At 43.8% G+C, this 16,840-nt stretch overlaps 1 protein-coding gene across 1 annotated transcript in view; it reads right to left on the bottom strand.

Moving 5' to 3' along the window:
• The window catches only part of LOC137368805 (coiled-coil domain-containing protein 186-like), a 320,706-nt gene that overhangs the window by 78,426 nt on the left and 225,440 nt on the right, over positions 1–16,840 (bottom strand). Inside the window, exon 14 of the mRNA XM_068029009.1 lies at positions 13,906–14,050. Within this exon, the coding sequence (XP_067885110.1) occupies positions 13,906–14,050 (145 nt within the window). The remainder of the gene's footprint in view (positions 1–13,905; positions 14,051–16,840) is intronic.

Raw genomic sequence — 16,840 nt, 5'->3', positions numbered from 1 at the left:
GAGCTGACTTCTGGAAACTAAAGGGAAAACCTGTAGGGTTAATCAGGGCACACCTGCTCAGTGAAGAAGAAGGGACCCTGATGGAAAGCACAGCAGAACAAGCTGCGGCTTTAACTGCAGTAAGTGTCAGACTCAGGAAGCCTACCGCTGCAAGTGCAGGATTCCTAAAGGTTATCAGGGTTTTGTGTCTCAAGGGAAAGTAACCCCATACCCCTCGAGTAGGGCAAGCAGGCGCATAATAATCCTCAGAGACACGGAGCCACTAGATCCCTTTTACTGGAAAAAGGCCTGACCTTTCCCCCAGAGAGTGCAGTAAACACCAGAATGGTGGTGAATGGTATTGGAGGGCAGTGTATGCCTGTAACTTTACACCGGGTGCACTTGGAGTGCGACCTAGTTTCGAGACCGGTGACCGTAGGGATTGTCCCTAGTTTGCTTGTAGACGGGATTGACCTGCTCCTAGGTAATGATCTGGCGGGGATGAAGGTGGTAGCCACTCCCCAGTAGTGAAAGAGAGACCGCAGGAGGTCAGAGAGACAGGGCAGTGGCAGGAGATGGTTCCCTGCAGTTTCCCTGAATGTGTAATGAATCAGGCCATGAATCAAACCAGCTCCCCCACAGGAGACTGAACTGACACTGTATGCAGATGACTATGAGGTCTGCCTGTCCGAGACTTTGTTTTTAAAAATTAAATCCTGTTACGGTTAAACCAGGCAAAGGCTGAGAGGGAACCCCCAGACCCCTTTCTCACCTGGTCGTAACAGAGCACTGAGCCTTTGTCAGGACTGCTGACCTTTACCCAATGCCATGAGATACCGCTCAATGTCGCCTACGTTTTTACAGCAGTTTTCTCGAGCTCTGAAACCCGAACAGGAAGAGCCAAGTTCAGATGACAGTGAAAATTTCAGTCATTCACCCTAATTTGAATATTAAAATCACTAATCTGCCTCTGTGAAGGGATTACTCACACGCACCCAAACCTTCTACGGCTAAACCGGAAGTAGGCACGTTTGCAATGGGTTGCACTAGGGTTTTAGATTGTTGCAAATTCAACCTCCCTACAATGCCTGACCCTCTTTCACCTGTCACGGGGTGGAGGGAGGGTGTTCAAATTCCCCCAATTGATTTTGGAATAAACCAAAATTACATCCCAAACTGCTTACTCACCTCGACTGTACAAAGTTATCCTGAATAATAATTTAGTAATGAATCATTTTTGGCAGGTTCTTGAATTGTTACAAGACCAAGAGTTCTGATTAAAATAAAGTTTAGAATGACCACATTATTTCAACAGAAAGATCACATCATTAACATTTATCAAATCAAAATTTTCAACATTCCTGTTTGATTCAAAGTGTCTTTTTCCCTGTAACAATATTCATGACATTTTAACATTCCAAGTACAAATTTGAGAACATCCAGAAGAAAGAACCTACCAATCTGAATTAGGTTGAATCTGTACAGCCAGATATGAATCGCATTTTGCCTTTGAAAGCCTGCCTCTGCATTCTTTCAGATAAAGTTACAAGAGATGTCATCATTTTCTAATAAAAATCATTGAACTTTCTCATGACTTCACATAGCTTGAAATGTTACATCAGTGGAAAATACCGTCAAACAGGTAATTCTCCCAGAAACCAAATGTGCACCATGAGTTGTGGATATAGTCAGCAATGTTTACTCCTGCAGAATCCATCAGTCAGAAGTCATTAATTTTGATCATGGTCTGGAGTGACCATAAGCTGCAGTATTCAGTATCTATTTAAAGTCTAGCCTGTTCATTTTGGGAAGAAGTTGGAATGTGTTGTCACCTCCAGTGATGAACAAATTCCCTTGTAAATGTGGAGCATGTACTTCAGGTGCACCTGTTTGACATGTTTGGGAAGATTCAAGACAAATATGTCTTGATGTGCTATTGGTATTTACAGTCACATTGTAGGGGCATTGTAACTTGAGACAAGATGAAGGATAAGTTGCGTCTAGCTCTGGTAATCAGTTCTAGTTCCTTCAGTCAAACCAAAGCTTGTTTGCTCATTTTACCTCCAATAATATTTTCTCAAATTCCTCTGCAGCCAAGTAATTAATCTACAGATCTAAAAAATAACTAAAATGCAGGGATCATATTGGTTAGCTTTTTATATACTGCTTTGTTTCTTAAATTAATGAGTGGCCTTGGAATTGCTTTCTTCCCTCAATCAGGTCATTCATGTGAAACTGCTAGACATTTATGTTGATTTTTAAAAATCAAAGTACGTTGAATTCTTTGAGCCAAAAGCAAAATACTGCAAATGCTGGAAATCTAAAATAAAAATCGGGGAAATACTCAGCAGGTCTGGCAGCATCTGTGGAGAAAGAATTAACATTTCAGGTCGATAACCTTTCATCAGTTCTGATGAAGTTTTGATTAAAAGTCATTGACAGGAATCATTGGGCTGAATTTTCGTTCCGGGGTCGGGAACCCCACGCCTGGAATATTTCTGCGTCCTGTTCCCGCGCCACATCAGCGACACTGGCACAACACTGTTTTCAAATTAAAAGGGACCAATTAGCCCAGGGCGAGTTCGGCGCTGAATTAAAGGTGCCGGGAGCAGCCTGGAGGCGGACTAGGAAATCATCCATTGATGGCAGCAAAGCCCAATGCTCTCTGTGTCTGCACTGACCCATCTCTGTCAAAGTGGATGTATTCCGCTGCTGTCCGGAATATGACATCCTTGATCTATTGATTGTGAGATGCCCCCTAGGTCTGCAGCTGATCTGTGGAACGACCCAGTTGCACAGAAATTCAGGGCAACGTGACCTTGATGACTGCAGGTAAGGGAATGTCACGGGGGCCCCGAGGTCTCAGGTCATTGTGGATCAGAGCACAAATGTCCGAGACCATATGCCTGGATAGGTCATTGGCGTTCTGTCATTTGCAGGGATCTGACTCTTGTTCGGTTCACCCGATGTCTTGGGTAGCATCTTCTTCCTCTTGCAGCCGCCACTGTGCTCCTCTGGCCTCCTGTTGTCCAGGAGGTTGTATCTGCTGAAGCTCATCCTGGCTTCTCTGTCCAATGTTGGAGTAGCCTGTTCCCATCTGACCTACCACAGCTGGCACACACATTCACTCACACACACTGCAAACTCCTGCTGCCCCAGTGATGCCGGGGGTGTCACGTCCCTCTCCAGATTCCTATCACTCACCACTGCTGAGTGCAAGTCTTTTAGCTCCAGCAATGACTACTCTGTGGCACTTTTAAGCAGCTGCGCTTTATTCTGGCTGTGTACAATATGTTAAACAGCCTGTCCAATAGCCGTCATGGGCCCCTGCAACTTTTGCATCCTGCCGGTTCCAGGCATGGCATTTTCCCCATGCACTCACATTTAAAATTACAAACTGCTCCTGACAAGGCTTTCAATGAGGTGCACAATAAGCCCAACAGTCAATGAACCGGAGGTGTCTGTACTTCCCGTTCCCTCCCTCCCAGCGTCCCATTAAAAATTGCTTCATGTTCCACAGGTGGTGGAAGCCAGTGCCAATCTCTGAGAACACGATCTTCACCTACTCCCGTTCCCACTGGGCTTTCAAAATCCAGCCTGTTAACTCTGTTTCTCTCTGCACAAATGCTGCCTGACCTGCTGAATATTTCCAGCACTTTCTGCTTGTATTATTGAATTCCTTGAGATTGTCAGTACTGCAATAATATAAGTAAACAATTATCAATGTTAATAAGCATTGTCAAAGCATTCTTTTATGATACTAATGCACTTCATGTAGTGTCCATTACAATATTTTTTGCACCTGTGCTTTTTTAATTTGTTCTTGGGACAAGGGCAGCACTGGCAAGGCATTATTTATTGCTCATTCCTGGGATTTAGAGCCATAGGGCTTGATTTTATGGGCCCTCCTGAGGCAGGTTGGAGGCAGGGGGGCCCATAGAATCACAACATGTGGCCGGGGTGCAGGGGAGCACAGCGTCACTTTTAAGGGCTTCTCCCCCCCGCCGCTGGGATTTCAGAGGAGGGGTCCCTCCTCTGTGGGAAATCGGCCTATGGAGGGCCCTGGCCAAGAAACAGTGCACCTCCCAGAGCCCCAATTACCATGGACTTTATGACCACTCCCCCAACCCCCTCTCGCCAGGGCCTTCCAGCCTGTCCCCGGTGATCTCGCCTGACTTACCTGAGGTAAGTACCTCTGCAGTACTGGCAGTGGCCACCGCACCCGGTGGCATCGCTGATACTGCTGAGCTGCTGGCCCTATGATTGGCCGGAGCTCTTGTAGGCGGGATCCCTGTCTTTAAAGGGATGGAGATCCTGGCGCCGGAAACTTCGCCTCTGTACACAGAGGATCATGCCAGGAAGTGGGGGAAGGGGGTAGGGGCGGGGTTGGGTTGCGAGAAGGCCGAGGCGGTGTTCCCACTGACTTTTCAGCCTGACACTGGGAGCCCCACCTCCTCACAAAATCCAGCCCATAGTATGAGACAAGTACATTTGGATTAAAAACAAGAAATGCTGGAACCACTCAGCAGGTCTGGCAGCATCTGTGGAAAGAGAAGCAGAGAAGCAGAGAACCAATTTACTGAAGTCAGGCATTTTCTAATTGGATGTGGGCGGGTAATTACTGGTACCAGTAACATCTTTAGGAAACTTTAATGAGATAGTTTTAATTGTTTTTAAACTTGGTTCAAAATTCCTCCAGGGAAATAGAGGTGAGTATGAATAGCAGTTCAGGTGGATATTTCAGCTTGTCATTATCCCATTTAAATAAAACCTCACTTATTGCAGCTGCTGTCTCAGTTCCCTCTTGCAAATATTTGGCAGAGACTGTTTGCAGGGATGTAGATTTTTTTTCAACCTTTGAGGATTTCAAATTGACAAGCTCAGGATGGAAGGTGCCTTGGACGTGTCTGACAGCACATCAGATGAGGAAGACCATCACTACCTACAGCAGCGCTGGCGTACTGTGGTGAGATCAGTGTGTGTACACGAGAGAAGTGCACAGCATTGAGTTGCACAGGAGGGAGGTGTATAGCAGAGGGGCTGAATTGTGGGAGGCACACCTAAACAGTCCTTCAACCACTCATCCACCCATTGCATATCTGCCAAATGCCTAATGGGTCCCAACATGTATTGGCATTCATCATGAAACGAGTGAAAGGACAAGTTGGCCCTCGGGACGCAATAATGGGTAAAACATGGAAGTGGTGCAAATCATTATATTTCATGTAGCAATATCAAAAAAAAGGAAACTTAACAACATATAATTTTGTCAAACATCCAGGTGCATAACATTGGTGATTACAATTTCTTCAACTTACCTTTCCTACTATTTTTAAGTGGTGCATCCTCTGTGGGTTCAGCACAGGTAGAGGCAGGCTGCTCAGATCCCTGCCCTGATTGCCTTCTTGCTTTGGTCTACACTTTCTGGGTTTCTGAGCCTCTGCGGTCCCACTGCTCTAGCTACAACAGTGCAGAGGCAGATTCTGCCATAAGGAGAGGAAGAAGCATGCCGGCACTGACTGAGGTAGGGGTTTGGGGGTGGGGGGATGCCAATGGGAGAGCTTTGAGTGGAGTTTCCACTTCCATGTGCCTATTCGCTATTATTGTTCTCCTGGGCCAAAAACACATCATTCCTACCACTCTGCTGAAAAGCAGCTTGGTGCAAGCAAGTGAAGCATTGAAAGGCCATGGATAAGTTACCCGTCATCCTGTCCAGAAGGCAAGTTGGCATCCAAAGTCTGCACGGCTGTGATCATGGCCTGCATGAATTCATTTCAGCCTTGCTTATAGCTCCATGGAGGCGAACTGTTTTCATAACATATATTCTCTCAATTCCCTGCATCACCAAACCACTAGCGATTGAGTTAGACACCTCCATCCTCTCTGCTCTTGTAGATAGTATGTCTGGCACATCGTCAGTACTACACTAATTTACAGATACACTTGGAGGACTGTCTTTCTTAATAATATCTCTGGGCATCAGCATCTGATTTCAGCTGAATAGAGCTTGGAGAGGATTGTGCCCCCCAACGTGGACTCTACACAGCTGTTCCTGCCTGCAACTGCTCACTTATAAGTTGTGACTACCAGGTGAAAATCCAGCTAACTGTTTAAGGTAGGGAAATATAGGGACAGGTGGGGATGTTTGGTAGGAATATGGGATTAGTGTAGGATTAGTATAAATGGGTGGTTGATGGTCGGCACAGACTCGGTGGGCCGAAGGGCCTGTTTCAGTGCTGTATCTCTAATCTAATCTAATCTAATCTAAAAGTAGACCCACTGAGGTGTGAGTCTCTGTGCTGGTGTATGGTTGTATGTCCGGTGATGTTGCATTCGCCAAAGGAATGAGGCCCTCTAAGAAATCATCCTCAAGATGCCTTGTGACACTTGATGTTGTAATGGAGTCCATGGTGCAAGACCAGTAAAGGAGCATGTGCAGAATGTTTTTTGAACAGATGACTTGTTGAATTTTGTTAACTGCGCTGACTTTGGTTTCAAAGCTTGTTTTCTTGAGACAGAACCTAAGTTGAAAATGAAACTAAAAACTTTAGGGTTCCAGGGAAATTGTAACTGGTTGGACCCAACTAGGACACAGAGTCGTTTGACCATAGGCATGTGACTAGAGCTATCCAGGCTCAGATTTGAAGATTGCAGAGTTTAAGCAAGCTGTAGGCTTTTTGGCAGTGAAGCTGCAGAGAGAGAAACCTGATTCTGAGAGCTGGCCATTGGCAAATATAACTTGCGGCAACTGCTTTCGGTGACTTAAAAGAGCTACCATCAAAACTATTGTGAGCAGGGCCGAGGATGTTTGGGAGGCGACAAGACCAAAATGTTGAAGGGAAGACTGCAGCGCTCACTATTGACGAGAAGAAATTACATCAGTATCTGCATCTTGGAGGACAAGAGTTGGAAATCTACCTGATGAAGTTCATAGTATTGAGGAATTCTGTGGCTGTTCAGTGCCATCTTTGCAAAGAGGACTTCCCAGTAAATCCATGAGATCTATCTTTGTTGCATCTGCTAATTAACGTGTAATTTGTAAGCTATATATATGGACCATGGTTTTTCTGTTATTTCATGTTAAATTTATGCTGATTTTGGTCTGATTGTTGGAGTAAACATTATAGAAACGAAGACTTGACCTTTTTTTAAAATTGGGGCCGTTAGGTAAGTTAGCTTCTTTATGTTGATCTACACAGGGGCCATAACAATATTGGGAGCTCGTCTGGGATCGATCCAAGTTAGGCTGTGAAATGGGTGCACTGGAATTTTCCACAGTCTAAACAAACAAGATTTCACATTTACTTTTGTTGTATTCAGTGGGAAATCCACATGAGTATCATTGAGGTTCAAGCCTTTGTTAAGAGAGAAGATTTGTCTCTCAGTACATTGCAGTGGTTGGGAAAAGTTGATTTGATTGCAATAGCAGAGCATGTAGGTGTTAGTGTAAGCCCAGGGGCTAAGAAAGCAGAGATCATGCAAGAACTGGCTCCTTGCTTGAAGCTGGAGAGGGAAAAGGATGTTTCTGCTAGTATTCTAGTAGAACTAATCAAACTGGAATTAGAAAAAGAAAAGGAAAGAAGACGATTTGAAATGAAGGAGATGAAATTAGAACCTTGAGTTCGAATGAGAAAGGAAAAAGGGCAAACTTGAATTAAAAAGAGAAAGCGAAATGCGAAAACTTGAATTAAAATTAAAATTGTAAAGGGAAAATCTCAAAGCCTGTGGATTTGAATTGGAGGTGAAAACAGAGGATGACCCAAAGCAAACTCCACGTAGTTTGATTTGGCAAAGTATGTCGGCCTGGTACCTAATTTTAGTGAGGAGGGAGTAGAAACGTATATTGTGTCATTTGAGAAAATTGCCATGAATTGGAATTGGCCTAAATCATTTTGGGCAATGCTCCTACAGAGTGTCTTTATAGGGAAAGTTTTGGAAGTGTACTCGTCAGTTTCAGAAGAGCACTCATGGGACAATGACAAAGTAAAGACAGGTGTTCTCAATACCTATGAATTGGTACCTGAGGCTTACAGACAGAAATTCAGGAATTTAAAAAGGAAAAAGGGCCAGACAAATGTGGAATTTGCTAGAGAGAAGGAAATTGTGTTTGACAGGTGATAGAGATCAATGAAGGTTGCACAAGACTTTAAGAGCCTTAAAAAAGTGATTCTGATGAAAGGATTCAAAAACAGTGTCCCTTCAGGAATAAGGTCCCACTTAGAACATGAAAGTCGTAAAATAAAGGAAGCCACAGTAGAGGAAGCTGATTATGAATTGATTCACAAGTCACAGACCCCAATTTAGAAACTTTCAGAGAAACTGGAGAGCTAGGAAGTTTGATAATGGACACAGAAATTGAGAAAGATGGAAAAAGTAAAGATACAGATGTACCTCAGGTTAGTAAAAGAGAAAGTCCGGAAGACAGGTTTGGTTTGAGGGGACCGACATGCTTTTTTTGTCACGAAAAAAAACAAGTGAAGGCTGAGAGTTGGAAATGGCAAAACAAGCCTGTTGCATATGTACAGTCAAATGCCGTTCCCCAGGAAATACTATCCTAGCAGGTAATGTTCACGACTAACAGGTAGTTTCTCCCATGTTCACTGATAGAGTAAATCAGGTTGTGGAAAACTATAGAAGTTTTCTGTTTGAGGGTGAAGTATCTCCATTTTGTCTGATGAGGCAGGCAAGTCAATTGTTATCCTTAGAGATACAGGGCCAGCACAGTCACTAATGTTGGCAGGTGACAAGAATTTCTTCCCCAGTATTTAATTGAATATAAAGGGTTAATTCAGAATATTAATGGAATCTATTTACCCGTTCCCTCATTTAAGGTTGATTTAGAATGTAACTTAATCACTAATCCTATTACCATCATGCCGTTCCTAGTTTGGCTATTGAGTGTGTAGATTTTCTGCTCGGAATGCCTTGGCTGGGGATAAAGTATTGGTGGCTCCAGTGGTTTCAGAGAAGCCAACTGAGGCTGCAGAAACTGAGGTTTTGGAGAAAGAATTTCCAGGAATATTCCTGGATTGTTTTGTGACTAGGTCCCAGGGTCAGAGAGCTAAACAGTGGGGTGGATTCAGTTGCTGTGGAGGGCAATTCGGGTGTTTGGTTGGCTGAAACTTTTTTCACGGATTTGGATAGGGATATTGGTGTTAAAGGCTCCAAGGCTAGCAATGATGAATTTGTTAGCAGATCTTCCTTGACTGAGGCACAACAGGCAGACCCTGAATTGAGGAGCTTGTCTTAGACAGCGTGCTCTGAGGCAGAGACTGAAAATGTCCCCAAGTGTTATTTTGCCAAGGATGACATTTTAATGGGGAAGTGGAGACCTCCATAATGGCCTGCTGATGAGAATTGGGCTATAGTCCATCAAACTGTTGTCCCTCCTTGCTACTGCAGTGAAATTTTGAGAATTGCCCATGAGATTTCAGTTGCAGGTCATTTTGTATTTGGAAGACTCAGGCTAGTGTAATGATGCAATTTTACTGGCTGATGCTGCGCAGAAATGTGGTCGACTTCTGTAAGTCATGTCAGATGGTTGGGAAGCCACAGCCTTCAATTAAGCCAGCCCCATTAATACTGATACCTGCATTTGATGAACCATTTAATAGAGTTTTTGTTGATTTTGTTGGACCCTTGACTACGACTAAGTCGGGTCATAATTATCTCCTGACCGTCATGGATTTGTCTACTCAATTTCCAGAAGCAGTACTATTGAAGAAGATCACAACAAATATTGTGATTAAGGGGCTGGTCCAGTTTTTCACGAGGTATGGGTTGCCAAAAGAAATTCAGTCTAACCAGGGGTCAATTTTCATATTAGGTATATTTCAGGAAGCCATGTGTAATTTAGGAGTGAAGTAGCTCAAGTCGACTGCTTATCAGCTGCAGTCCCAAGGTTCTTTGGAGAGATATCACAAAACTCTAACGAGTATGATCAGGGTTGATTATTTTGAGTATCCCCAGGATTGGGATAAAGGGATATTATTTTTGTTATTCACAACTAGGGACATGGCAAATGAGTCTACTGGTTTCAGTCCCTTCGAATTGGTCTATGGGTATGAGGTTAGGGGTTCCCTTAACTCATTAAGGAGAGAATTTTGGCACAGGAGGAAGAAACGACCCTCTTAGATTATGTGTCAAAGTTCTGAGAAAGGCTCTCAAGAACTTGTGTGGTGGCCAGAGAGCATTTCAAGACTATGCTGAAGTGATATTATGTCCAGGAGCATAGTCAGCTAGTAGGTGTAGCACAAGTGGTAGAGAAGGTAGATGGTGATACTGGTGCATGTGATGAACCACATGAAGAGTCAAAGACTGAGAGTTCTCAGACTGAGCCTCCTGCGGTGAAGTTGGCACACGCAGAGGTGTTGGAGGGTCTCGATGAGGTGCTACACTATCTATCTGAGCAACAGAGTGAAAAGACATAGCTGACCTATTGAAGGAATATCTGCCTGTATGCTCAGGTAAGCCTGGTTGTTCTGCTTTAGCTATTCATGAGGTTGATGTAGGGGAAGCTAAAGCAATTAAACAAAACCCCTACAGACTCAATCCCAGCAAATTGGCCAAAGTTAGGGAGGAGGTTCAATACATGTTAAATAACGATATAATTGAACCCAGTCACAGTAGTTGGAGTTCTCCTGACATTCTGTACCAAAACCAGATGGTTCATATAGATTCTGCATTGATTACTGAAAGATCAATGCAGTAACTAAAATGGACTCCTATCCAATCCCAAGGCTCAAGGATTGTATTGGTAGGATGGGGAACTCGGCTTTTGTTAGCAAAATTGATTTGCTTAAAAGATATTGGCAAGTCCCCTTGACCAACCAAGCCAAAGAAATTTCTGCTTTTGTGACACCAGATGGTCTATTCCAATGTAAAGTCAAGTCATTTGGTTCAAAAAATACACCGGCTACATTTCAATGATTAACTAATCAAGTGATTGTCAAGTTGAGTAATTGCGTTGTGTACATTGACGACCTTTTGGTGTACAGCAACACATGGAGTGATAATGTCCGACATGTGAGTGCGCTATTTGACTGGCTGGCCAAAGCTAACCTTGTCAGAAACCTGGCAAAGAGTTAGTTTGCCAAGGGTAAAGTCACTTAATTAAAACATATTGTGAGTCAAGGTCAAGTGCTACCGCAAAAGGGCAAAGTTCAGGCGATAGTAGACTTTCCTGTACCCAATAAAAAGAAAAAAGTAAGATTTCTGGGTATGTGTGGGTTCTACAGGAAATTTGTGCCTAATTTCATCACAGTAGTTACCCCATTGACAAATCTATGAAAGAAAAACCTTAAGTTCGAATGGTCAAAATCATGCAAAATGGCATTTGAGAAGTTCATGGCCATTTTAAGAAGGAATCAATTCTTGCAGCCCCAGAATTTAGTAAGCGATTCAAGTTTTTAAAAAATTCTTTCATGGGATGTGGGCGTTGCTGACAAGGTCAGCATTTGTTGCCCATCCCTAATTGCCCTTGACAACTGAATGGCTTGCTGGGCCATTTCAGAGGACACTTAAGAGTCAACCACTTGCTTGGGTCTGGAGTCACTTGTAGGCCAGACCAGGTAAAGACGACAGATTTCCTTCCCTAAAGGGCATTAGTGAACCAGATGGATTTTTATGACAATCAATAATAGCTTCATGGCTATGTTCGTAGTACTGAGGCTAGCTTTCAATTCCAGATTTTTATTAATTAATTGAATTTAAATTCCATGAGCTGCCTTGGTGGGATATGAACCTGTGCCCCCAGGGCATTAGCTTGGGCCTCTGAATTACAAATCCAGTGACCATCTGGTGTCCCAAAAGCAGAAATTTCTTTGGCTTGGTTGGTCAAGTGAACTTGCCAATATCCTTTAAGCAAATCAATCTTGCTAACAAACAGTGGCTATTGACACTAGTGACATAGGGGTAGGAGGGGTGCTCCTCCAAGATGATGATGTTGATATGGAATGGCCCATGAGCTTCTCTAGGAAGCTTAATAAACATCAAATAAAGTACTTGACCATCAGAAAAGAGGCTTTAAGTCTTGTACTGGCTCTATGTATATGTACATATGAGGTATCTGTAACCAGAGGGAGATACTAGTCTATATTGACCACAACCCGCTTGTGTTTCTATAAAAGTTCAGAACCAAGAACCTCAGGTGGTTTCGCTGGAGTTTGATGTTGCAGGGAAGAGCAACATAATTGCTGATGCTCTGTCCAGAGTTTAAAGAAGAGGTGTAAGAAATAAGGAAGGTTCTGAGTTATGATTATTACATAATGGTTGAATCTTTCTCATCCTAATTGACATATTTATTTGGTTTTGTTATTGGTTAAGCCCTTATGAATTTGTAAATATGACATGTATAATTGTGGAATATGAAAATGTTATGTGTACAGTATGTAATAAGCTACTTGTTAAAATGCTTATGATGTTAAGAACTTGCTGTATTTCTGAACTGTTGTAAAGAAAACCATACTGCGGTAAAGCTTTCTTTTTCCCAAGGTGGTGGCAGGGGGTGTGGGGTGGTGGCAGGGGGGTGATGGGGGGTGAGGTGGGGAGGGGTGGTGAAGTGCAGAGGGGGTGGGGGGGAAGTGTGATGGAGTCCATGGTGCAAGACCAGTGGAGGACCGTGTGCTGACTGCTTTTTGAACAGATGACTTGTTGAATTTTGTTAAGTGCACTGACTCTGATTTCAACGCTTATTTTTGAGACAGAATAAGATAAGACACAGAGTCATTTCTTTTTCCAGCTGTCCTTGTCTGCATCTGTGAGCTGTACTATTTATGGTGGGGCACCTCCAGTCCTGTCCCTCTCCCTTGCATTTTGCGCTCTCATCTACATGGGCCAAAAATTCAAACCTGTTAGTGAATGAAGGTGAGGCATTCACCTGATGGATGCAGTGTACTCAATGAGGGTGACTCTAAGTGAGTTAGACTAATACTACAATGTATAACAAGTGTTATTTATAATAATCAGTAATAAAAAGTTTATTAGAGCTTTTACCAGCCCTTCTCCGCTAACTAGAATAGTCTCAAAGAAAACAACCCCTTAGAAAAAGACTGATGAAGGGGCTAGTTGAAAATTATCCCCCCAAGTCTTCAGTGCTGGTATATTTAATGGAAACAGAGCAGGCTTGAGATCTCTTGGTATCAGAATGCTATCTCAAGCCATATCTCAGGTAAGCAGTGTCACATGAATATGTAAGCCAATCACAGAACTGTTTATTGTGAAAAACCTTCAGAATCTAGGGAGAGCCCAAAAATCTGGAGATAGGACCTGCTCTTACATGCTTAGAATCTTAAAAGAAGGAAAGCAGATTAATTTTAAAGATGGTACCAAACAAGGATGATAGAATATCACTTTGTAGCTTTAGGATAGCACTTTCATTCAAACCATATTTCAGTCTGATATACATAATGATAAAATGCATAAAAATAATTCTAGATTCTGAATTGAATGGCTGGAGCTAATGTAGAGTCTTATCTCCTTCACATTAACCCAATAAAACGAATAAACTTTGCAAAAACAAAGACTAGCACAACTAACATCCCTTTCTTGCCAAATCTATATCAAACTATTAGTATAGTGCATTAAATTATTGGGGAATTCTTCACCCCAATTAGGTTTAAAATAAAAAAGATCAAAATACAACGAAATAATTTGATGACTTCTCTGAAAATGTATCATTGTTAAAGATTTTGATCCCTGGGTGTGACTTGGAAATCTCTGAGTTAGCAAGTTTTACTCCTTGATTGTTGTTTCACAATGTTGCCACCAAGTTTTGCCAACAGTAAGAGAATACAAAGCAAGGACAATGGTATAGTTGAACTGAGATTTTGGCATAATACAGCTTGTACCAAGAAAATACAAAGTGATTTTATAGTCAGCATATATTACAAGGACCATATAGAAATCATTTACATTGAAAGAACTTACTCAAATGGCCATAACTTTCATTCACTGACAATTTGCTAGAGTTGGTATAATTCATATTTAACTCTTCTCTTTCTTCTTCCAATTTCACTGGCTTTTTATGACAGCCTCTCAGATTCCCACTGCCAAAGGATACTCCAGAATCAGCCTTTAACAAAAAAGAAGCACAGATGATATTTAGCTGTGAATTTCCCAGGGTGGTTTACTACTCAAGAATCTAACTTCATTTCTTGTACATTTTAGTTTCAATACACTGATTAATGAAAAACTAATTTTACTGCTCAGTTTGTGAAAGCTTATGGTCAGAAAGATGAGCACTTATGAAAGAATACATGAAAAAGACCAGCACAACATCACGAAGATTGTAAGAACGTCTATTGAAAATTGTTACCAATGCAAATAAACTCTACGTCAAACAAATAAACATGACTAAATTAGAATATAAAAGGAAGTCTATTTAAGAATCAAACTGACAAATTCAATCTGTGTACTAAAAACAACACTAACTGAGCAACCTTCGGGGGTAGGGGGGAATATTACCCTGGTGGCAGGGGTCTCGACGTCTGGAGAAACCGATGTCAAGATCCCCGCGTCACCTCTTCTACAAACGGCCTGCCGAATTTAGTGCCAATCAGGCACTTAACTGGATAGTGGCCAGCCTTCCACGGGATCAAGGACCCTGGCACCAGAGGTCCCATCCTTGCAGAGCTGCTGGCCAATAGGAGGCAGTGGCTGCTGTTCCAAACCCACCTGCGGAGGCCCAGGAGCGTCACTGGACCAGGTCTCAGGTAGGTCAGGGTGGGAGGGGTCCTGTGGGGTGGGGGTCACAGGGAAGGGGGCAGAGGTGAGTTGGCAGTAAGGGCAGGGGGGTGGCCCTCAGCAGGCCTGCTCCCTTCCCAATGCTGAGTTCCCCTGTTCAGACACTAAGTGCCTTTTACCAAGGGACACCCACCCCGCTCCCAGAGCCGGGAAGCAGCCTTCACGGTTTTCTGTAACGTGCCAGGCTTCCCGTGTGGCGACAGGGCCGCCCACCGCACGGCTAATTGCAACTGCGGTGGGAAGAGGACCTTAATTGAGCATTAATTGCCCAGTTAAGGGCCTCAATTGGCAGCGGGGCGGGAAGGCTTGACCCCCGCCACCATCCCACCTGCTTTTATGCTCTCCCTGCCTCCAAATCTGCTGCTGGGGAGAGCATAAAATTTACCCACGGAAAGGAATTTCAATCTTTTAATTTTTGTTGCTCTGGAGAATGATGATTCCTTATTTAAAGGCATTAATAATGGGGCAGATATTCGTCTACTGCAAACTGTCTTCTTAAACCCCGTCCCCTGTCCCCTCCACCCTCAACTTCTAACAATAAATGCAAGGAACTCATGGACTTCTTTGTCACTATGATCGAGACCAATCTATCAGCTGCCTCTGGCGTATTCCTCCTTTCCACTAGCCCACCTAACCAAACTTCCTATAATGCTCCCCCACCCCCCCCGCCCTAGCCCTGAACTGGAGTCTTTCTCTAGTTTCTCTCCTATCTTCCGTCATGCCCTCTCTGAGCTCATCTTGTCCACGGGACCCATCTTCTTTACCCTCAATTTTGTTCTCACTAACTGCTGATCACCCAACTTACCTTCCTGGTCCGCATATTAGCCGATATTGTAAATGGTTCTCTCCTCAAGTGTTGTCCCTCTCTCCTTTAAATCTGCCTTCATCACTCCTCTGCTCAAAAAATGAACACTTGATCCCACCTCCCTTGCAAACTACCATCCCATCTCCAACCTCCTTTTCCTTTCCAAAGTCCTTGAACGTGTTGTCGCCTCCCAATCCTTCCCATCATTCCTGGAACTCCATGTTTGAATCCCTCCAATCAGGTTTTTGCCCCTGCCATTGTACCGAAACAGCTCTTATCAAAGTCACTAATGACATCCTTTGTGACTGTCACAAAGGTAAGTTTTCCCTTCTCATCCTTTAGAACCTGTTTGCAGCCTTTGACACAGTTGAATACTTCACCCTCGTCCAACGCCTTTCCACTGTCGTCCAGCTGGGTGGGACAGCTCTCACCTGGTTCCATTCTTATCTATCTATCGTAGCCAGAGAATCACCTGCAATGGCTTCTCTTCCTGCTCCCGTACCGTTACCTCTGGTATCCCCCCAGGATCTATCCTTGGCCCCATCCTATTTCTCATCTATGTGATGCCCCTCGTGGCATCATCTGAAAGCACAATGTTAGTTTTCACATGTATATGCTGACGACACCCAGCTCTACCTCACCACCACCCCTCTTGACTCTTCCGTGCCTGCTAAATTATTAGACTGCTTATCCGATATCCAGTATGGAATGAGGGAGGCGCTACCCAAGACATCAGTGCACAGCCCGAGTCAGCTATTTGCAAATGACAGGGCGCCAGTGCCATAGGAAGCTTTCCTAGCCAGGCAGATGGTCCTGTGTGCTCTGATCCACAATGACCTGAGGTCTCATGGCTCCCATGGCAGTCACCTACATGCAGTCATCAAGGTCTCAGGTGCCCTGAACTTCTATGCAACCTGGTCGTTCAAAGGATTAGCTGTGGAACTAGGTGGCATCTCGCAGTCAGCATCTCATTAGGCCATCAGGCAGGTCACGGATGCCTTTTTCAGGTGGGCAAGGACTACACCCATGTTTAAATAGATGGGCCTGCACTGGCACAGAGGGCCTTGGAGTTTGACGCCATTGATGTAGGGCATCATCGATTACACCCACGTGGCCATCAAGGCACCCAGTAACCGGCCAGTAAGATCCATCATCAGGCAGGGCTTCCACGCCCTCAACGTCCAAATGGTCTGCAACCACAACAAGAGCTTCCTCCATGTTTGCACTCACTTTCCTGGCAGCTACCCTGACTCCTTTATCCTCCGCCAGTCCAGGCTGCCTCGGTACTTCACTCCATCCCCCACAGTGCATGGA

Source organism: Heterodontus francisci, chromosome 4, assembly GCF_036365525.1.
Source record: "Heterodontus francisci isolate sHetFra1 chromosome 4, sHetFra1.hap1, whole genome shotgun sequence".
In the NCBI taxonomy this organism is placed as follows: Eukaryota; Metazoa; Chordata; class Chondrichthyes; order Heterodontiformes; family Heterodontidae; genus Heterodontus; species Heterodontus francisci.
The sequence above is the reverse complement of the archived record's forward strand: the minus strand, read 5'-3'. Positions and strand labels throughout refer to the sequence as shown.